The sequence below is a fragment of the Gasterosteus aculeatus genome, chromosome 1 (assembly GCF_964276395.1).
Source record: "Gasterosteus aculeatus chromosome 1, fGasAcu3.hap1.1, whole genome shotgun sequence".
Taxonomy (NCBI): Eukaryota; Metazoa; Chordata; class Actinopteri; order Perciformes; family Gasterosteidae; genus Gasterosteus; species Gasterosteus aculeatus.
The window spans coordinates 29294133-29315249 of NC_135688.1; the positions used below are offsets into that span (position 1 = coordinate 29294133).

The 21117-nt window shown below is 44.3% G+C and overlaps 2 protein-coding genes across 11 annotated transcripts in view; both read right to left on the reverse strand.

The window, feature by feature from the left end:
- Positions 1 to 241: 241 nt before the first annotated feature.
- Positions 242 to 8926, reverse strand: LOC120821897 (solute carrier family 15 member 1). The gene is made up of 23 exons (XM_040181035.2): positions 8821 to 8926; positions 8547 to 8581; positions 8291 to 8375; positions 7851 to 7992; positions 7638 to 7757; positions 7446 to 7545; positions 6911 to 7001; positions 6736 to 6819; positions 6102 to 6184; positions 5539 to 5625; positions 5360 to 5449; positions 5233 to 5277; positions 5106 to 5138; positions 4932 to 5020; positions 4222 to 4303; positions 3518 to 3634; positions 3269 to 3409; positions 2909 to 2955; positions 2539 to 2646; positions 2335 to 2446; positions 2121 to 2258; positions 1898 to 2005; positions 242 to 863 (listed from the first exon to the last, which is right to left on the reverse strand). Exons 1-23 carry the CDS (start codon positions 8825 to 8827, stop codon positions 624 to 626), a joined length of 2184 nt encoding a protein of 727 aa, XP_040036969.2. The 5' UTR covers positions 8828 to 8926; the 3' UTR covers positions 242 to 623.
- Positions 8927 to 10082: 1156 nt separating this feature from the next.
- The window catches only part of dock9b (dedicator of cytokinesis 9b), a 43574-nt gene continuing 32539 nt past the window's right edge, over positions 10083 to 21117 (reverse strand). For 3 of the 10 annotated variants that reach the window (XM_078102303.1, XM_078102292.1, XM_078102307.1), the window contains exons 34-52: positions 20310 to 20424; positions 20148 to 20214; positions 20017 to 20064; positions 19460 to 19527; positions 18490 to 18605; positions 18274 to 18411; positions 17999 to 18181; positions 17797 to 17910; positions 17136 to 17351; positions 16994 to 17051; positions 16154 to 16260; positions 15516 to 15638; positions 15237 to 15350; positions 14108 to 14254; positions 13549 to 13759; positions 13257 to 13447; positions 13056 to 13156; positions 12560 to 12707; positions 10083 to 11077 (exon numbers count right to left, since the gene is read on the reverse strand). In XM_078102303.1, the coding sequence (XP_077958429.1) occupies positions 10961 to 11077; positions 12560 to 12707; positions 13056 to 13156; positions 13257 to 13447; positions 13549 to 13759; positions 14108 to 14254; positions 15237 to 15350; positions 15516 to 15638; positions 16154 to 16260; positions 16994 to 17051; positions 17136 to 17351; positions 17797 to 17910; positions 17999 to 18181; positions 18274 to 18411; positions 18490 to 18605; positions 19460 to 19527; positions 20017 to 20064; positions 20148 to 20214; positions 20310 to 20424 (2382 nt within the window). In that variant the 3' untranslated portion in view covers positions 10083 to 10960. Of the gene's footprint in view, positions 11078 to 12559; positions 12708 to 13055; positions 13157 to 13256; positions 13448 to 13548; positions 13760 to 14107; positions 14255 to 15236; positions 15351 to 15515; positions 15639 to 16153; positions 16261 to 16993; positions 17052 to 17135; positions 17352 to 17796; positions 17911 to 17998; positions 18182 to 18273; positions 18412 to 18489; positions 18606 to 19459; positions 19597 to 20016; positions 20065 to 20147; positions 20215 to 20309; positions 20425 to 21117 lie in introns of all 10 variants that reach the window. The other 7 variants (XM_078102290.1, XM_078102274.1, XM_078102300.1 and 4 more) reach the window with 3 other exon arrangements.

Here is a 21117-nt window from a genome sequence, read left to right on the forward strand (position 1 = left end):
ACAATCAAAATTCTGTTTTAAACAACTATTTGAATATATATCTAAATTTAGAATATTCGTTGGCAGCCCTACTTCAGACGGGGTGAATTTAACGTTCTGTCACAACGATGTTGTTACGTATCATCGCGCTTAGTGGGTATACGGCGTATACCTGCGTATCACGTAGACTACACCACTGGTGAGCAGCTATTATGACAGGGACCAAAACCAACTGAGTTTGATTATGGAAAATGATGAAACATTTTCTTTAACATAATGCATGTATATTATTTACACAATAGTGAGAAAATATTACAAAACTTTGGAAATAAATACAAATGTTGGAATGTTTTGTATGTGTCCTCCATTAAATACTATGAAACGTGAATTACATAAAGTTGTTGATATACAGTTCAAAACAATTTATTATGAAAAAACAATTTACAATGGAAAAGCATAAATGAGCGACTAATAAAGATCCAAGTTTTTTTAATAATACGAGTCACCTTAGAAAAGGCTTTAAGCCCAAGATAGTCTACATTTTCTTTCACTAACACACTCCAACCGGAGATTAATCATCTCAGACCATCTAAGTTTGTGTTCTATCTTCTGACGAGATCCAGATCAGCTAAGAAGGGGTCGCCTCAGATCCTGGTCTGCTTCTGCTCCTCGTTGTCGTAGCTGGAGTCAGAACTCCTCCTCTCCTTGCGTTGCTCCACCGAGTCCTTCCTGGAGTTCCTCCTCTTCTCTTTCTGTTTGGGGTCAATCTGGGCGAACTCGGCCTCTATCTTTGCCGGGTCAATGTACGTGTAGAAGTAGGCCATGATGGCAAAGATGACGCACACCACCAGAAGCAGAGAGGCGAAGAGGACGTACTCGGCCCACTGGTGAACAGAAACAAACAGCGTCAATTTGGGGCTAAACTGAAGAAATAGCCAATAAACCTGCTAAGATTGACATTTTGAGCATAGTTAGCATTTAGCTAACAATTTAACAATCATTTAGCTTCTCTAATGCTCAAAAAAGCAAAACAAAATTACATGTTTTTCTCTAACTATTACAATACGCAGTGAAATGTGCTCAACGTAATTGGCAAATGTTAGCATGACTTGCTAAACTAAGATGGTGAACATGGCTCAACTCCTGCTAAACATTGGTGCGCCAACAGTGTAATTTCAAGCATGTTAGCATTTAGCTTAGGTTAAGTAGGGTTTCTCACATTTTTTTGTGTGAAATAAAAGAACAATTGTTCTCTTTTTTCTCATACACTTAACATATAATACACAGAAAAATGTATTTGCAATACTTGTATAACTTGCTAAACTAAGAAGGTGAACGTGCCCCTCCCGGCGTTTGTAGCATCCACCCCCGACAAAATGTTTTCTTGAAAACTTGAGAGCCCTGGTACTGTATGAAGGCAAATCAATGCAAAAATCCAAGAGCACATTTAAGGTCCATGCGCGTGCAAATCAAACATTCGCAAGCAAAAGTCCTTCCAGTAAGGGGACGGACCCACTGGACCACCATGGTATCTCTACATTGGCTGGATTTCATCCGTGTTGATGGTTATGCATTTCCAGAACTATGGAATACCATTTCCATACTATAAAAAAATGTAAGGGGTTGGAAAGTCGAAATTCTGAGATGAAACGACACCTCTCTGTAACCGTAGTTGACCGTATTGACAACCACGGATGGACTTTTGCTCGCGAGAGGCAGACTTTTGCTCGCAAATGTTTTATTCGCACGCGCATGGACCTGATTTTGACATTGATTTGCTCTCATAGCACCACCTCGTTGTGGCGTTAGCATGGCCGTAAAATCTTAGTTTTGTTTTTAATGTAAAAAGATATTTTCTCAATTATGATAACTCGCTAAACTAAGAAGGTGAACATGGCTTCGTATGAAGTCCACAAACCTGGTCTTGCAGTGTCGCAGCCTCTGCGACTATGAGGACAACAATGTTGCCAACAGCAACGGTTAAGAGCCAACCAGCCTGCAGCACGGACTTCATATTGCTTGGCGCCTGGAGAGCAAAAAGGGAAAAAGAACCAGAGCAAATTAGGAAAAGACGCAGTCCACATCTGTATTTAGTGTCAAAATTCCGTTCAGACAGACATCATCCAGAGGAAATCCCTTACCTGGGAGTAGGAGAACTCCAGGCCAGTGACGGAGAACACCACCTCCCCTAAGGTGAGGAGGAAGTACTGTGGAATCTGCCAGGCCATGTGAAAGCTGTTCTGCTCCATGTCCAACACGGGTCGGATGCTCTGCTCGCACTATAAGACAAGATGTGTTACCTCGACCCCATACAGAAGGTTACATTCAAGCTAAATAAATATATTCACGAGTTACATTCGATCCAAATGCGAAAGTCGGCGGTATGATCAGGGTGAAAGAGCTGCCGAAGCCCAGTTCCTGAGTGTAGACACACTCTTCAGCAGCGCTCTTGATCTTGAACTGAGCTCTGAGGTGAAGAGAAAAACACAGGTGAGAACAAAGACCCGTCTGGTACTGTGCGGCTGTTTGTGGCATAAACATGAAGAAAAAAAGTCTTACGATCCCTTTGGTACGCCGACGTAGACGGACATGTTGTTGGCGCTGACGTCCCCAAAGTCCAAGTTACCAATCGTTACGTTCAGATCTGAGTCCAAGCCGTTGAAAAATCTGGCGGGAGGACATTTCTCAATATCTTTTTTTATGGAGGGAAGTAAAAGACTTTCTGGTTGGAGAGAGATAAAGATTTCTTGATAATGTAATACAGATTTATCGTAATTGTCTACATTAGCTGGTCTGAAGTAATCATGAACGCTTCTTGTCTTGATGAAAATGATTGTTCGCCAATTGCAGGGAGACAAAAGAGAAACGTGATCAAACCTTCTGCAGTAAGAAAGTTGTTCCAATCGGTTATTAACCATTTGAGACTTACCTGATAGCATTAGCACCCTGTTCCGGTTTTGCGTTTATGTCCGTGAACTAGAGAAAGAAAGAGACTTTATACCCTCAGCATATTTGTCCGTTAAGTTGAATTCAATATCATGGATGAAGGAACCATTAAGTCCAATTGAAATCACATTTAGTTGTCAAAATACATTTTGACGTACAATTTTATCACAATTCGACAGCAGCTAGGAAGCCAGAGTGGTTTCAAATAGCTATTTTATGTTTTGATAAGCAGTTCCAAGTTTGTAAAATACCCGGATCCACGTGTACTGAGCAAGAAACAAGCAGAAAAAAGACAACCTGTGACTTCGATTGGGCTCTAACCACTTGCGTGTGGCGTGCTCACCGGCATCAGCTTCGGAGGGGTCGTGTCCGGAAAGATGACCATGGTGTTCCGGCTCCCGGGCGTTAAAGTGGTTGAGTAATTGAAATCAGACCCCACAGTTAAGTCAAAATGTTGCTCAAAGGTCAGGTAATCCGCGTTGGCCTGCGGGAGCAGAACATAAGTCAATATCAGTAAGTCCTCCCACCGGCAGCGAGTGGAGACTTCACAGAGAGACTTCAGGCGCGTGGTGTCTCATGCTGGGTGGCATACCGTGAAAGCCTCCAAGGTGACCTTGTTGGTCCCGGCTGTGAGGTCCAGCGATTTGTTGCCCATGTTGATGAACTTCACTTGGACTTCGGGGCTCGACGGGAACTTGGGCAGAGTTCGCTGGAAGAGAAAATGGGTGAGAATTGGGCCTCATCAGGCATTGGTGAAGTCTACGTGATACGCAGGTACACCCACAAGTCAAGGATGTCCGTAGACCCACTAACAAAAGCGCAGAACGTTCATTCATAAATTCACCCCGTCTGAAGGCAGCACCAGTCTGTCACGGTGTGGTTCACTTCATGTTATATTTTGTAGTTTTCTGCCACTTGTGTCCCCGGGTAACTTCACTTCCTGCCTTGTCCCGTCATCCCCTGTGATCGTCTTAATAGTTTCCACCTGTGTCCAATCACCTGCACCTCCCTTGTGTATTTAAGCCGTGTGTCTCTTGTGTCACTTGTCGCGTCATTGTCTTTCGTCACACATGTTGCCTGCTGTTTTTCCTCCCGGTTCCTGTGTTTTTGACCTTTGACTATTAAAGTCCTTTTGTTCCTGCAAGTCTGCATTTGAGTCCTGCCTCCCACCCGCACCCGTGACACCAGTCGATGCCGAACAAACAATTCATTTCATTCCAAGAACGTGTGTGTTTAGTTGTTTGTTGCGCAGTGCTTGTTTTTTGTTTTTGTTGTTACGCTTGTTGTTATGCTCACTTCGATTTGTATCTCGACCAGAGCGGCAGCAATGAATGCGAGGGCAGCGAAGAACATCCCCACAGTAATCCTCCTCAACGGGCTGCAGAGCGCACACACACACAAACACAAACATATTTAATCACAAGAAAAAGAAATGGTTTTAGAAACTGTAACACTGTAACTTCATTTCATCTCTCTACTCAGCAGTTTATTAACAAGTAATACGTTTATACCAACTGAAAGAAACTCCATTGGCTGATGAAGGTCATGAGATTTGGGTGAATGTTCCTGAAGAAACTCGTAAGTGGATCTTCAGTCAAGATTTTTGTATTGAGTTGATAATAAAAGCTAAATAGGGTGCAGTGAAATAATTAATACGTCACATAGTATCTCATTTATGTATGTAGAGACTAAAATCTTTTTTTACATACATACCGTAGCTCAAAATAGAGTTGTGATAAAATCCCTCTACGTGCAAATAGACTGTAGTTAGTTTAGTTTTTCTGTATTTGTGTGTATAAAAAGTAAAACACTTTGAGTGACTAATACTGCAGACTTGTAAAGTTTTTAAAGGTGCTGGAAAAAAACAAACTTGATAACAACAACTAGACACATAGATGGATAGAAAGGAAATAATTTTGCTAATAATCTAAAGTCTGTCAAATTTTAATAAAAAGTCAACTGTTACTTATTTTCCATCACACAGGACTGAACGAGAATGAACTCACGTAAAGTTTATTTTGCACTTGGCAATCAGCGGGTAGATCACACTCTCCACGATCGGCACCAGAAGCAGGATCAAGATGGCGTTGATGGTCTGGTGACGAGAAGGCAAGTCACTCCCTCCCACAGCAGGTAGACATGACACGGCGAGTAAAGTGTAGTCCGCCCAAGTCTCTTACCTGCATCTGATCGGGCTGGATCGTGAGAATTCCCTGTTGAAGGAAAATAAACGGAAGCAGAAGTTCACAATCTCATCCAACTTCTCTCTCGCTAAAATAAATGATGCAAAAAATAGAAAACGCTTACAAAGTCGCCGTCCATGTTGGTCGCCTGCAGCGTCCACCTGGAGCCCTGTGGGGGAAACGCAGCTCTCCTTTAGGCTTTGGATTCTACCTGGACACCTTATATAGGATGTGTGTTTGTACTCAGTCACCTGCTGGTCATAGAGAGCCCAGAACATGGGCAGAGGGATGTAGAGGAACAGCACCTTCAGCACCATCTTCACCTGGGCTATCAGGAGTTTCTGGAGCCAAAGAAAGACGAGGAGGAGGATTCGGATCAAGTCGCTGACCCGGGATGGTTTCAGTTCATGTGCTCGTGTGCTGCGCTTACGTCGTACTTCTCCTCAGCCCAGTCCATCCAGTGGGTTCTCTTTGGGAATTCATTGGTGCGGTGCCTGAAACGGTTCTTGATGGCAAACTGCAGATAACAGAGAGGGGGGGGGGGGATGTGATTTTTTCGCTCTCACTGGAATGAATCTTAAATAAAAACTTTAGCATTATTATATGAACAAAAAAGCACGACAATATTCATGTCACTTTTTCAAACAATTGGAGAGAAATTCATGTAAATTCATGTAAAATGTAAACATTTAGATTTAACATTTACATTTAGATTTAACATTGACATTTAACATTTAAATTTAACATTTATTTACATTTAACATTTGTATTTACATTTAACATTAAGATTAATGAACACGTTTGTGTTACTGACAAACATTATCCTTGGAAAGGTTATTGCATGACATGTCAATTTCTCTCTAAATGTTTGAAAAAGTGACATATGAATATTGTCGTTATTTTTTGTTCATATGAAAATGCTAAATGTAGCAAAACTGCGCAGGATTTTTGAACGTGCAACATTTTACAAACGGTGCCCCATAAGCAACTTACGCCGATGCAGGTGAAGAACTTCACCATGATGTTGCCTTGAGGGGGGGTCTTAATGTACATGCCGCTTCCAACAATGAACACGACTGCAGACACGCACAAACAAACAAACACACCAGGTGTGAAACATTTGCTGCTCTTAGAAATGATCAACAAATAAAATAGGTCATTGTTAGTGTGTTATTAACATAATGCACTCAAATATGTATTATGAAACACACTTTATAGGGGGTAATAAAAGGCTTTTAACAAAAAAATTAATAAATAGTTCATCAGTAAATTATCAGTTTTCTTCAGTCATAAACTGCAGATAAAAACATTGTAACCAGAAGTTGTCATCACAAATAGTTTGTTTATTATCTAAAATCAATATCTAATTCATTAGAGGGGCCCTCCAACTATTTAGCATTGAACTTTTATCGAGTTGTGGACAGTCGTGAGATACAAAATTGAGGTAGAATGATGTTTATTGACTTTAGTCAACCTCTTAAAACTCTGGATCCTACAATCCTCATAACTGAGAAGCATGTTTCAGACTGCCTGGTAAACTGCGACATCATTGGGTCATTTTGGCAAAGCTGGCTTAGCCCCTATCTGCTAAGTGAAGTCAACATAAATTTAAAAAAGGAATTCTTACTCAGAGACGCCACCATGAGACCAGCGGGGACGCCGAAGGCCAGCGAGTAGCACTTCTGCTTGGTGTATATACCGCACTCCTGCCCTGGAAAGCACAGCACACACAGACACACGTTCTGATTGTGCGTTTAACTCGAGGGCCATTTGTGCAAATCGTGCTCCGTGGTCAGCGGTACCTCTGAGGATGGGGGTGATGATGGTGGACAGCAGGCTGCCAGCGTTGATGGACAGGTAGAAGATGGAGAAGAAGGTGCCTCGCTGCTTCTCCTGTTGGACGTGGCAAAGAAACAGGGATGCATATTTTCCCATGATTATTTTTTGCCTCACTGAACTCTGAGTCTCTATTATGGGGTAATCTTTGTCCCTGGCCTTGAACGCTGTAATAAGAGCAGATGTACCTGTGGTTATTAGTTAATAAACAACCAGCTGCAAACAAATAGAGATACAACAAGTGCTGACAGAAGGCAAACTGATAGCCGAGTGAGTTGTTTTAAATTGCCTGCGTGTTTCTGAACATGCAAGAAAGAGAGGGACTTAACACACGGGTCCTGCATCTGTACATGTTAACAGGGGAATTGTGTTTTTTGCCATACAAAAACACAAATTGACAGAACATAATTCATAATTGTACTCATATGATATTTACATATTTAAAAGTTCTCTTAGGATAAGTACGAGACGGTTTGCGTGTTTGCTTGAGTGACATCCAACCTGGTGGTCTTGAAACTGATCGCCGCCAAAGGCCGACACGCAGGGCTTGATGCCCCCTGTTCCCACGGCGATGAGGGCCAACCCCAACATGGACAGAACTCTGAGGGCAAAGCACGGCGGAGACACAATGTCACTACTCGTCTTTGTGTCCGCTGTCTTTGCGTCACGCCGCTCGGTGTGTGGTCAACTCACATGTGCAGGGTCATGTTGTCCGGGGTGCCGTCCCTGTTCGTATCTGTGATGTCATGGATGGCACTCACTGCCAAGACAACCTGTCCCACTGTGTAGACGATGGACAGGTAAACAATAGTCCTGGACGGGGGAGGGGGGGCGAAGAGTGAGACAGGTGTACAGGTTCACGTAACTTGGTTGCAGGGTAAAAGATTTGCAGGATGTGAAACTTACTTGAACTTGCCGAGCCAGGAGTCGGCCACGATGGCTCCCATGATGGGCGTCAGGTAACAGAGAGCCACGAAGGTGTGGTAGATGGTGGTGGCAAAGTCATCATCCCAGCGCAGAAAGTACTTGAAGTACAACACCAGCACGGCTGCACACGGGGAGAAAGTATTGATGAGTCGGATCGGGTATTAACATCCTTTCCTTACACCACTGTGCAAATATGCCATCATGTAGTCCAAGTGGAGGTCCTGCATTCACAACTGTATTCACGCAGTACATATACGTATATAGCCATATCTATTTATACTGACAGTGTAGGATTTTGTACTTGTTTACACTTTGATGTATTGTCCTTTATATTCCTCAAAATTGTACTGAAGTGCAGAACTTGAAAACAAACAACAAAAAATGAAACCTAATTAACAAATGATTAGAGACCAGCTCACCTCGCATGCCATAGTAGGAGAAACGCTCGCAGAACTCATTGACCACAATGAAAAAGATACTTATTGGAAAGCCACAGACAGTCGCCTGTTCGGGAGAAAGAAAACAGGGTCTTTCAAGGCCCGATTGTGATCATTTACTTTGTTAATTACCATGAATGAATGCGTATGGTTTCCCCTAAAAACTGATGTCCATATCAGAGCATTAAGCAATAAATCTGTGCATATTTGTAAATACTTGAGAAACAGTTGTACTTACACTTTTTTTCTTGGGGTCCTTCCCCTCGTCTTTGGCTGGCAGGAATGAAGTGGGATGTCAAACATTAAATGCGAACGCAAAGATTATCATTGTCAAATGTAGCAAACCATTTACTAAAAGTAAAAGTCAAATTCATGATATAAAGAAGCATTACAAAATAATTATAATATCATCAGATTACTCTACAAACGTGCAGGCAGATAGATCCGCAAAATGTGAGAGTGCGTCGCCTGAGCATGCAAGTCTCAGGGCCCCCATCCAGACCGGCCCTCACCTGCCATGGCTCCTGTGTGTGTCAACCTGCGGGTCCCTTCTCCGACTGAATCCTTTGGCAAAACAGAGACCTGTGACCTCTGTCCAGATCAACGAAACCAAGGCCAGACCTAGTCAGCTTCTTATACAACCTCCCATAAACCCTCCTGCAACGCCTACCGATGCCGGGGCGTGACACACACACACACACACACACACACGCACACTCACACACTGCATCCAACACCTGCCAACATGCAACTCACAGTCACTCCCACTTCCATGCACACTCTCCGTACCACAATCAGAAGTGTGTGCGTGTGTGTCAGTCACTAATTACTTTATGACTTGTCTTGTTTTACAGATCTAATGATAGTTGGGTGATAATATATATATTTGGCATCCGGTATAAATGCAAATGTTAATTTGCATTTAACACTAACACTAAATGTGATGTGTCATCAGCATCACTAGCATGAGCTGGCAGGGAGCATTACAAATAATAGAAGCTAGCAAGTTAGCCAAGTGAAAAAGGTACATGTATTTTTTGTTACGGTATCTATAATTGCACCGTTTATTGGGCTCCTCAGGGACACTTTCGGTTGAGCTAAGTAGCCACACAGTCCTCTATTGCTCCACTGGTTTCACACATACATACACTAATGTTTTTGCGGGGACGTGGGAGGGAAGAACCGCCAGGTCAGCAAGTGAGCGCAGTCCAGCGTCCATAGTGCAACGTCTCAGCCAATAACTGATTGCTAAATGTAAGCTAATGTTATGTTAGCTAACAGTTAGCTAATGTTAGTTAACATTTAGCCATCAAAAATGACCAATTTACGTTGAAACAGAACAAGTAGATGTCCTTAATTGCTTGGAAATTAGCAACGATGTGTTAGTGTGTGTTTCATTTTCATTTCTTTTCTGGAAAGAACACTTAAATGAAAAATGTGAAAAATTGTATTTTACTTGGTACTATTTACTTAACTGTCAATCCAGAACCATGGCGTTAACCTTTGACGTGTGCAGTCATATTTCTATCTTTTGCCACACTTTCGTTCCTGGGCACCATATGAAGACTGAATGAAACCACAAAAAGGAGCTTAAGAAAATGAGAATGTGTTTGAGGCGTGAGGTACCGTGTGCTCTTTCAAAACTAACAAAAGGAAGTAAAATGCTTTTGACATTCTTCAACTTACAAGCCTTCAAAGTAGATCTTCAAACAATTAGGGGGATGATATTTTGGTAGCTTTATGATGAAAGGTCAAAAGCGAGGCATGGAACAAGGTATTATTGAAGTGTTTTTATATATTTAAGACTTATATATAGGAGCAGTCATTAAGTAAAATGTTTTTTTAAAACCTTACCCCACAGATAATAAAAGGCATCCACATGACAGACACAGAAACAAAGGAGGGAGATTACAAACTGTCTTTTTTTCTAATGTCTTTGGCAAGAGTGGTTTTCTGTGCAGCAAGTAGCCTCGCCAACAATACAAAATATTGCACACATTTTTCTTTACAGAAGAAAAAAAAAGGTTTAATCGTTGCGGTTCACTTGGCTTTAGACAATTTCTATACACGTCCATTGGCCTAAAATAGAGCGAATGATTCTTTCAAACGTCCAATGTGAGATAAAAGATAAACTCTGATGCATCTGCTGTAACGGGGGCGCAACTGAAAAGAATAGAAAAGGGGAAATGTAAAAATACTGTGTATCAGCTGTAGAACAGCTGTAAACGCTGTCTCTTAGATGAATGGGAGCCCGACGGTAAAAAAAGAAAAAAGCGAAAAAAGCTATACTTGGGTAAAATACAAATACTGAAGTCCCTCATGTTCGTTCTCACACTCCTTTGGTGGAGCTTTTAAAATAGCGCTATGTTGCCAGTCACAGGATGCACGCTTGCAGTGCTTCACCCGTCCTGCGTAGGATCAAACAAACAAAATGACCCAAAACTGGCTTTAAGTCGACAGAACGAACTGTTAGCAAGTCAACAGCATTGACTGGAGTCTCCATAGGAAACAAGAGCAATGGGCCAACGGATAAAAGGGAGGGAACATCCCATTTTCCAGCTCACAAAGGCCAACTGATGATGGCTTCAGGTTGTAGAGAGCGTCCTTCCTCTTGATTGTAGTTCAGCCACTAGTGGAGTGAAAGCATTGCCGTCAGAGTATGGTGGTCGATCCGTGTGGGCTGGCACTGGTTGGCGTGCCACTGATGGCGTTGAAGATGCCCACGGAGTCGGACAGAGCGTTCCTCGTGCCGTCATCTACTGGGTTTATCTAGTAAAAAAAAATTATCCATTGGGAAAATGAGGAAAGGAATTGATGTAATCTTGTTAAAAGCTGAAACACACACATGCACGTTTTTGGAAGTTTAGGAAAATTATTTATTTTTGTTGAACACAGGTTAGTGTAAATATTTCAGACAGACGTGTTCCTCATTGCAGATGTATAATTTATATTATTCTTGAATATTTAGAAAAAAATCAAATAGTTACATAAAAAAGATTATTTTGCAGAGGAAGTCCACCTCTCCGTAAAAGTATGTTTTACGCGGCCTTCATTCTTCCACTAACAGTAATGTTTGTGTATTATTGTCTTCATTCAAATGGACTATTTGCTATTATGAGTCCTTGGTTTATTATTAAGTAAAGTCTTACAGACATCTGATCTTATACATATTGTCGTATCCAGGAAAAGTACATCTAATCAGGTTTGTCTCGTGTCTGTGTGGTCTCGTGTTTTCCTGCTTTATTTTGAAAGTTAACCTTCCTCTCGTTTCAGACTATTGCCCTTTTCCCGTCCGTGCCGGTCTGCCCCGCCCCCGATTGTTTCCACCTGTGCCCCTACCCTGTGTGTATATATTGTCTGCGTCTCCCTTTGTCCCATGTGGAGGAGAACCTGCGCGTACAGAGTCCCTTTGCCAAGTCTTGCTATCTTGTTTGTACCTTGTTCAGGCTTGATTTCTGTTGGCTCTTATTTCAGCCTAGCTTTTATTTTTTAGATCCTTTTTGTTCTTAGGTTTAGTATAAGGTTTTCTTCCTCTTCCGAGGGCAATTTTCAGTTTTTGCCATTTGTAAATAAACTTTCATTTTTGAACCTTGCGTCAGGAGTCGTGCATTTGGGCCGTTGTCCGGTCGTGACACATCTGGGCTACAACAACAGCTTATTTGCAGAAATTTATATAATAGATTTATTGGAATGCAGAGTGGGGAGAAAATATCACTTATTCTAATTATAGTAATAATAACACGCTGGCATGGACTTTGCTTTTGTATAAAATCAAAAAATAAGCCTTGCTCCGATCCTACTAATTTTCATACAATCCCTTACTATCCCGTCTGTGGAGCACAACAACAACAACAACAACACAAGCAGCATTACCATCCGATCTGCTCGGGCCAGCACAAAGACAGAAGGAGATGAGTTAGTAGAATACAGTGAGGAATATGCAGCTCTAGAACATGTCATGTTGTGGACTTCTTAACCCCAAGCAGTGGGCGCACATATTTCAATTAGTGTAAAAACATTCAACGTGATTATTTCTTCATGTTAACATTCATTGCTCATAAAAAAAAATTCTGCTCCATTGTTTAAATCAACCTCTTAACTCCAAAAGACCTTATGCAACATAAGATCATCATACACGACCATAAAATAAATATGTGTCAGAAACCGGGGAACTGTAGCTTACACTTTGCAGCCCAGAAAGGAAAGTCATAGCATTAATAGACTAATCGCAGTGACCGATGCTGGTCTCACCGATGCTACCTGTTCATGCATGATGTGCGACAGCTCCCTGGCCAAGTCCCTGTAGTTGGCCTTCATCTCGTCATGATACTCCTGCTGGTCCTCTTTGATCAGTCGCTCGTTCACTGCCAGCGCCTGACCGCAGGCGTCCACAAACTGCCTGAGGAGGGAGAAAAAATCTCACGAGAAGCAACAAGCGCAGAACAGAAAGTGAACCGGAGGCCACAGATGGTGGCGGATGAGGAGGCTGGAACTGGCCTTTAAATGACTTGATACAACTAAGAGAAAGGTTTACATTATGTCCTCTTCTACAAAGGTTTAATGGCCTCCAACGGGTTCATTGGGGTCACCAGTTGTTAATCTGGATCATACTTTGCAAATCCTGTATGGTTTGTTTCTAATGCCATTTTATATCTATTCCGGTTGAATTGAATCAAGTGTGAGTTCCAGCTGCACTTGAACGCGGCCGGGCTCCTTTAGAATCAAAGTTCCTGTCATCAGTAAGTACCTGAACACCTCTTTGAGCTGCTTGACCTTGTTGTCCGGATATTTCTTGGCACTACTGTCGTCGAGGAAGGCTCTGGCGTAAGCAAGTGGACCGGCGTTGACCTGGAAACCCCGCCCCCCCAAAAAACAACGCAGGTCAAAGATCCCCAAATGACAATGAGATAAGAACTGATTCGCTGCAGGAGCTCTTGTCGCCTCGTACCTGAACACTGATGCTGCCCTGCAGTTTGAGCTGCAGGCGGATCATGTCCACCTCGGAGGCGGAGCACAGCAGACGCAGCTCGCCCACCTTGGCGCTCATCTCGTCAATGGCCACCTCGATGGGGCTCAGGTCGGTCTGGTGTTGGTACATGACCGCTATGCGCTTCTTCACGTAAGGGAAGCAGTGGGTGGCTGGATGGGAAATTGGGCAGAGGGTGGAGTGGGGGCACATATTAGGCTTTCAAAAGTCAGCAAGACAAAAAATTGAATTGAATCCACGTTTTTGGACCTACTGGTGAGGACGGTCCGCCGCTTGCACTGCTCCTCCACGCCTCCCTGCTTCTTGCCCGACACGGTGAACGGCGTCTCGAACACGAAGCGCCGGATGTTGTGACTCTTCTCGAAGTCCGTCTTCCTGTCGTCCAGCTCCTTGTCGTCCAGGTGGGGCGTGACGTGGGTCACCTGGATGTAGGCGTACTTGGAGTCCAGGTCCTTCGGGTTCACCTGGGGGTTCGCAAAGGGTTTGCTTGCACTCAAAATGGAGACGTAAAATACCAACGCCAATGGTTTTTGATAAGAAGTGAGATTTAGTGCTGGGACGTATTATCAAGCTTTGGACCAGAGGCTGTACATCCTCTTTCAGTCATTGTGCTATGCTAAGCTAACAACTCCTCCAACCAGCTCGGCGAAATTTCTCACATTGTATTTACAGCCATTTTGACAACAACTGGAAATAGAACTGATAATAAATGGAAATCAAAAGGTGAAGCTAATGAGTCGTGTTGTCGGGTAGGATTCGGCTAATGGTCTTCCCACGTCTCACATGCAGCAAAGCTCGGAACGGGAGCCCACCTTGCTGGAGTCCTGGATGATCTTGACGTTCTCCTGACCAAACTTGTCGGAGTAGAGCTTCAGCAGCCTCTGGGAGATCTCGGACAGCGGCGTGAACTTCGGCTCCTTGTAGATGTATTCCTTTCCATCTTCGTCCTCAAAGAAGCCCTGCGGAGGAGGAGAAGGAGGAGGATGAGAAGAAGGTCACGTGCTGGCTCAGCGATTTGAGGTCACCTGTAGTTTGGATAAGTCAAACTAGAAAAATATCTAGTGATTTATTTTCTAAATATGATCTTGATTTTTCAAACTGCTCATTGGTTGGCAGATGGACTCCAAATGGGACTAAAGCATCTTTATTTTGTTTTGTTTTAATTTACACATCTCTGTGACACACAATATATGTACCAAGTCATTAAAGTACATGGAGAATAACAAGAAAAATCAACAACAATTACTATTAACCCTGTTAATTAGCTACGCAAACAGAGACAAGAGACAAAAAGACAATATTGAGCAGCCTTTGAAAATAAACCACGACAATTCTGTAAAACACATCCAATAAAACACTTTTTTTTTTTAAATCCAGCACCACATGCCAACTTAAAAAGAGGAGGAGGAAAACAACAGACATGCAAACTTCTCCTCCTGGCTCAGTCGTCACTGAATAAATGGCTGTGAATGGTGTATAAAATACAGTCCATTTACCAATTACCATTTCGCTCAATCGTGTATCCATGGAAAAGCACACAGATGTGTGTGGGTGGAGCAGGCCGGGATAATCACACAAGGGAGGGTGGTGCAATCTTTAGCCCCCCCCCGCCTCCCCCGCTTATACAAAAACTTACATACAGAATACAGTCGGCTGTATCTTTCAAATAATTTCATTCACGAAACATCAGCTCTCAAACAATAGAAGGATGCAAAACGGGATGGAGGAGACACACAGCTGAACCTTTTACACACTTACCGCAGCCTTGGAGGGGGAAGGAGAGAAGAAGAGACATCTATTAAAAGGATAACAGTCAGGGGTGTGTGTGTGTGTGTGTGTGTGTGTGTGTGTGTGGAGGGGAGAGTCCTCACACTGAATCTGCGTACATTCATGCCAGCCATCACTAGTATATCGGGTTCTTTTGGAAACTCCGCCCCTTACCTGTCCAAAGAAGGCCACTCTGAAGTATGTGCCCAGCAGCCTTTTGCCGCTGTGCATCACCTCCATCACCTTCGTGTAGGCCCGGTGGAGGGTGTCGTACAGGTGAGTCAGTTTCTGTAACAGTTCATATCATAATGAAGAATATGGTTGGCTCATCACGTTGTGTGGTTCTTCTTTTATGATTTACATCTACGTCAAAATATGACCAAGTTAAACAGATTTATTTGTTCTTAAAGCACGGAAAACATGATAAAGGGTTATTGTAATCTTTTTTATTACCTCAAAGTCCCGGCGCTGCTCGTAGATGGGGATGATGAGCCTGTAGACGTCAGCGATGAGCTCATACCGCTCCGCCTTCCAGAGGCCGTCCGCGCACTCCTCCAACAGCTCCATCAGCACCTCCTAAACACAGATAAACACACGTGAACTTCATTCAACTTCCTGCAGCCTCGGCTTATTTCATTTCTCCAGGGATATTTTGGCGAGTTAATGTTTATCCGGACGGCTCCAAGCTGAACATAGTGTTCCAATAAAGGCCGGCAGGATCCCTCATCTCCTTCCTTTTTATTGGGGGAGGAGTCCATCTCGTAAAAAATAAAAAAAACGCGTGTGCGTTGACCGACTTTTAAAAGCTCACACATTCTCCAGCCAACGCTTTCAATTCCGCCGGCTTATTTGCTTCTCGGGGGGGGTCACCCTGTCAGCAGGCCGCCGCCCTTTGCCCGATCACCTCTAGGAGCGCTGACCCTGAGGGACCCTGAGACCTTCCGGAGGATTTCCGTCTGCCAGCTCACTTGTTTTCCAAACGTGGTGAACAGCACATGTTCCACGCCCCGGCTTAAAGTCCACACCGCCGCTCAGCAGAGCAACAAAAACAATAAAAGCTCGGTTACGACACGCGGAAGACTTCCCGGTACCTCGTTGAAGTGGACATCCTGCATCCCGACGTCCTCCATCATGGCCGCCTCCTCGTCGATGTTGGGGGTGGTGACGCGGAACGACGAGCAGCCCTGCCTGAACATACCTGACGACAAGAGGCAGCGCTTTTTATTTTTGTAAGTCAACAAAGAAAACACAACAATAACTAACCGACAAATTAAATCAAAAATAATAATAACACCAATCAGAGTATCCATGCAGGTAAAAGGAGGGTTAAAAAACCAAACATGGTATTACGATTACTGTCACCTCTATTCAACTGACATTCTATATTGGTGTATATTTATGCACTTTATTTGCTACCTGGATAGATAATGTTCCAGCTCCTCTTATCTTATCTTCAAAGGTTAAAGTAAGAACACATGATGTGTAGGCTTACTGTAGCTGGTGATATGTGTCAATAAATATTTTGTGTGATAAGCGGATAATGCGCGGAGCACGGCACTGAAACATGACAGTTTATGAGTACCATGAGCGTAAAGAATCAGCATATTTCAAAAGAACAACTCTGACGTACTATCAGACACGTTTTCAACTTCAACAGGACTGCAGGTAGTATCGATTCGTTAGCGTTATTACGTGTGAAATGTTTATGGCGGTGCACAATTTCACCCAATACACAAGAAGTGAATTTAATCGATTTGATTGAATTTGCTCAACATTTACTTTCCCTAATAATGCTCATTCTAGGGCGTTAACCTTCGGCATTGACTCAGCATGTGGCCTTTGTAAACTGGGAGTGCAGGAAGTGTGCAATGGTGTCACGGCGCTTCTAGACGCAGAAGCATAAACTAGGCTAACGCGCATCTTGGACTCACCTTTCCTCCACAGGTACTCGGCCACCAGGGCGGCAACGTGCACGTAGCACATGGCTGCCTGCGGGGTGGAGTGCACAAACAGAGTAGCGGCTTAGCACAAAACTGCCCAGTCGCATCCTGCAGTGGTAGAAGAAGAAGCTACCTCTGAGAGGTCTCCGTTCTTGTTGTGGATGCGGGCCATGCTGTCCAGCCAGGTCTTGCGGAGCTCGGGCGTGCTCGTGTAGGACTTGGCCAAACTGTACTGGAGGTCCACCAGCATCTCCGGGTCGTTCTCGTGCTCCTTCATCTGCTCCGTGGCCATCAGCACCGTCCTGATGCGCTTCGTCAGGTCCTTCACGTCTGACGGGAAAGCCGTGTGCTGCAATCATAACGTTAGAATAATAGTAACATTAGTTCTTGCTGAGAATTTGGCCAAAGTAGCAACCCTTGTTTTTCCCTTTTCTACCCAATTTTTATTTTTATTTCTGCATTTTGGTGTACGGATAAATAAATCTGAATAATTCTGAATAAATAATTGTGCCGGATTAATTTAATCTTAAATTAGGAAACAGATGGGGAAAAATAAATTCTGTCAGAGAGTTACATTTCTTTTCATTTGTAAAAACAGATTTTGGCATTTGTTGTTGTTGTTGTTGTTACAAGTTACATACTTTTAGCAGGTTACTTACACCTACATGAAGACTTTTTTCCTGATAAATAAATGCATTTGCTTGTCTATTTATTTATTTTTACCTGTTCTCAAGTCATAAACATAGAAAAACAATTTAGATCACACGTTGAAAGTGGATCCCAATCCAACTGACCTTGATGCTCTTGTCGCTGTTCGCACAGTTGTTAATAATGGAGAGCGACTGCTGGAAACGGGTCCCGCCGATGCCGATGACATCGGCGATCAGCTGACTGACAGCGATGACCACCTGGGCGGAATCAAATCCAAAAGTCAGACTGACGCGCGACCCGCCTGGCCGCTCTTCGCACCCACGCGCCCCCCCCCTCCCCCCGGACCTGCAGGTGTGTCCGGACAAAGGACTTGCGCCCGGTGTAGTCAAAGTTGCTTTTCATGAGGAAGTAGAGGAGATGGGCGGCGTCGCTGCGGATGGAGCTCAGCTTGGAGTTGCAGCACTTGAGGATCTCGTAGCACAGGGAGGCGCACATGTCGGCCCGGCCATCGAAGAAGGTGCAGGGGAACTGGAGGACAGGAAGTAAAGCAGGTTTTAGGGAAGAGGTTATTCATGACACGGTGTTCTCCTTTCCTGAGCCTTGCCACGAACGACCATCACCTTGTAGATGAAGGTCCTGAGCGAGGTGAAGACCTGCTTGAGGGCGGCCTCGGACTGAGGGATCTGCAGGAAGCACAGGTGCACCTGGAACACCTTCTTCATCAGCGGGTTGTGGCCGAGATCCGAGTTCAGCTGCGTCTAGAGACACAGCGGAGCGTGAGGACCCAACCAAAACCGGAAGGTCCCGCGTTCGGTGGCGGGAAACCGGTTACGCACCTTGAATCCCATGATGAAGATGCTGAGCGTGTCCAGCACGGTCAGGCAGACCTCCGTGGACACGTTGGCCTCCAGCAGACACTGGCTGCTCACGTCTGCCTCCGTGTGGGAGTACACTGCGGGGGGGAAACAGTCACCGTTAAGGGGTGCGGCTTTGTTACAGCGAGAAATGCCCGGCGCCCCATCCGCTCTATTGGGTCCAAGGACGGAATAAATAGTTGCCATGTTCTTATATTTCCAGTAAAATATTTTGAAACTCCTTTTTCCCCCCAAGTGAAATTGCAAAAAATTATTAAAAATGTAATAATAATATAATTTCAGCTACGTTTGTTTGACAAACGCCTTTTTCTTTTGGCAGGTCAACATTTTGTTGTTGTTGTCTACAGGATCGGTTTTGATTTACTTACACAAGACATTCAATGTTGGCTGCACTGCAGTGTTTTGGTTACAACAACTGAATATTTGTCAGCTGTTCTCACAATTTAAAAAAATTAGGAAAGCTGTCAAAACAAAAACACGTATTAAATATTTTTTTACCTCAATTTATAATCAAAATTACCTTTTTTATAATCAAAAAGCAAAAAATGGGGTTTCTTCATACTTTTATGTTAAATTTAGCTGCTCACGAAATATAAAAATAACATCATATTTGTGGATTTAAAGGCAACTTAAATTTAGATTTAAAGTTTAAGTTTTAAACTGAAAAAAGCGGTGTGACGGCAAATGAGAATGATCAGAAACATTGGACGGGATTCTCAAACATTGGGGAGTATAAAAGTCAGAGAGCTGGTGTACATAATGGGAGGAGATCCCAATTAAAATAGTAATAAAATACGACAATAGATGTGATACCAATTCAATAAAATGCAAACATACGTATATATTAAAAAATATATAAAGCTTGCCTATTTTCCATTACTTCTAAAAAGGTATCCAGACATCTGGGAAAGGTCTGTATTTGAAGGCTTACTGTTGTTGAAGGTGTGCGCGTTCTCCAGAGTGCCCAGCTGCTGGAGGCGGGCGTGCAAGATGCCCGTCCTGTTACGAGACACGGGCAGAGTCAGGGACTTCCTGTCCGGGGCTACGGGCCCCGCCCCCTCCTGGCTCCTGTTGGTGGGGGGGGCAGAAATGCCAGTTAGGGACACGACACAGCAGAGGTGCCACGTGGGTTGAAGAGGCACGAGGGGATGAACGCAGACGAGGGGTCATCTCAGCATTAGATGGCACAGCCGATAGATGAGCGTCATGCATTTAAATGAGTGAGACAAAAAGGAAGCAGAGTCTTACCCATGCAGGAGGGGCCCGGGGCCGCGACATTAACCACAAAACAACTTCGCCAGCAGTGTAACAGAAGAGGGGTCGAATCAAAGATCAGAAAGGGGTTAAAAGGTCCGATTGTAAGTACGTGTATGAGCGCGAGTCGTATCATTGCATAGACAGTGAACACAAGTAGCAGAAGGTCAGTAAATTCATAAAGTCAGGTTAAAACGAGACCCGGGACGTCCTCTGTGTTCGTGAACACTTTACCTGACGATGAATCTCTTCCCCATGTATCTGAACTGGTGAAGGCAGACTCTGCGGGACAGAGCGGAGAAAGTAGAGTTAAAGAAAAAGCGTCCAGTCAAAAAGGGGGAAGCACTGCAGAGAGAGACGCTCACTCTATCAGCGTGAAGAAGTCCATCAGTTCCAAGGGAGCTGCTTTGTTCCAGTACGCAAAGAGGGCCTCTGAGGAGAGAAAAAGGCCGACGGTCAGAATTTGCGCTGGCGAGGACTTAATGGAGTACAGTGACCCGTGGGTGGGTGGGGGGGATGCGGCCTACCCTCCGACATGCTTTTGAGGACGTGCAGAAGGCACATCAGCATGTTTTTGACCTCGTCCCGGTCCAGTTTGTCGCAGCGCAACCCGGCGCTGCCCAGAGCCGACGCACCCTGGTGCTGAAGCCGCGGGAGAAAAGAAAAGTTTCAGTGATTGGGAAATAATTAAAAAACTCCAAAAGAGATAAAGAACATCACTCAAGCAACCCACACTTCAGAGAGGAGCAACGTCAAGTGTTCTCCGCCCCGGAGGGGGGGGGGGGGGGGCTACATGAGAGGGAACAGAAGAAGAGAGCACATTCTTCTTCTTCTTCTGCAGCAGCTCTGGGCTTTGATGATAACGACGTCGAAGGAAGTTTTAAAGTGGAACAAACTTACAGCTAAATCACAGCATCCGAGGAAATAGTTTTAAAAAGAGTCCGCGGTGGAAAAGCACGCTTCACTCCCCGACGTGGGACACCCAGAGGAGAAGGATTTGGTGACACATTGTACAAATATCAGTTTTCCCACCCAAAAGTATCACAGAAACCTGTACAATTGTAACCAAACGTCCCCAGCAGGACAGGGCGGGGGGGCGGGAGGGGTCACAGAAGGTCAAACGGAATACTTGGATAGGTGTGTTTTCCTCGTGACCGTCCGCGGTCGGGCCGGCCGAGGCCACGGAGAGGAGGGAGAAGTCCATGGTGACCCGCTTGGCCGCGCGGGTCAGCGACGGGACTCGGCCCCCGGGGTCCAGGGGGAGGGGGGGCACGTTCACCGTGTGCCTCCTGGAGAATCTCTCCCGCGGGTGGGGTTGGGGAGGTAGAGAGCAAA

Excerpts from the sequence above, each read along its gene's own strand:
- LOC120821897 (XM_040181035.2), bottom strand. Across the intron at positions 5,139-5,232 it reads CCAACATGGACGGCGACTTT|GGAATTCTCACGATCCAGCC; the intron begins GTAAGCGTTTTC and ends TTCCTTCAACAG. Across the intron at positions 2,647-2,908 it reads CAGGGTGCTAATGCTATCAG|ATTTTTCAACGGCTTGGACT; the intron begins GTAAGTCTCAAA and ends TCCTCCCGCCAG.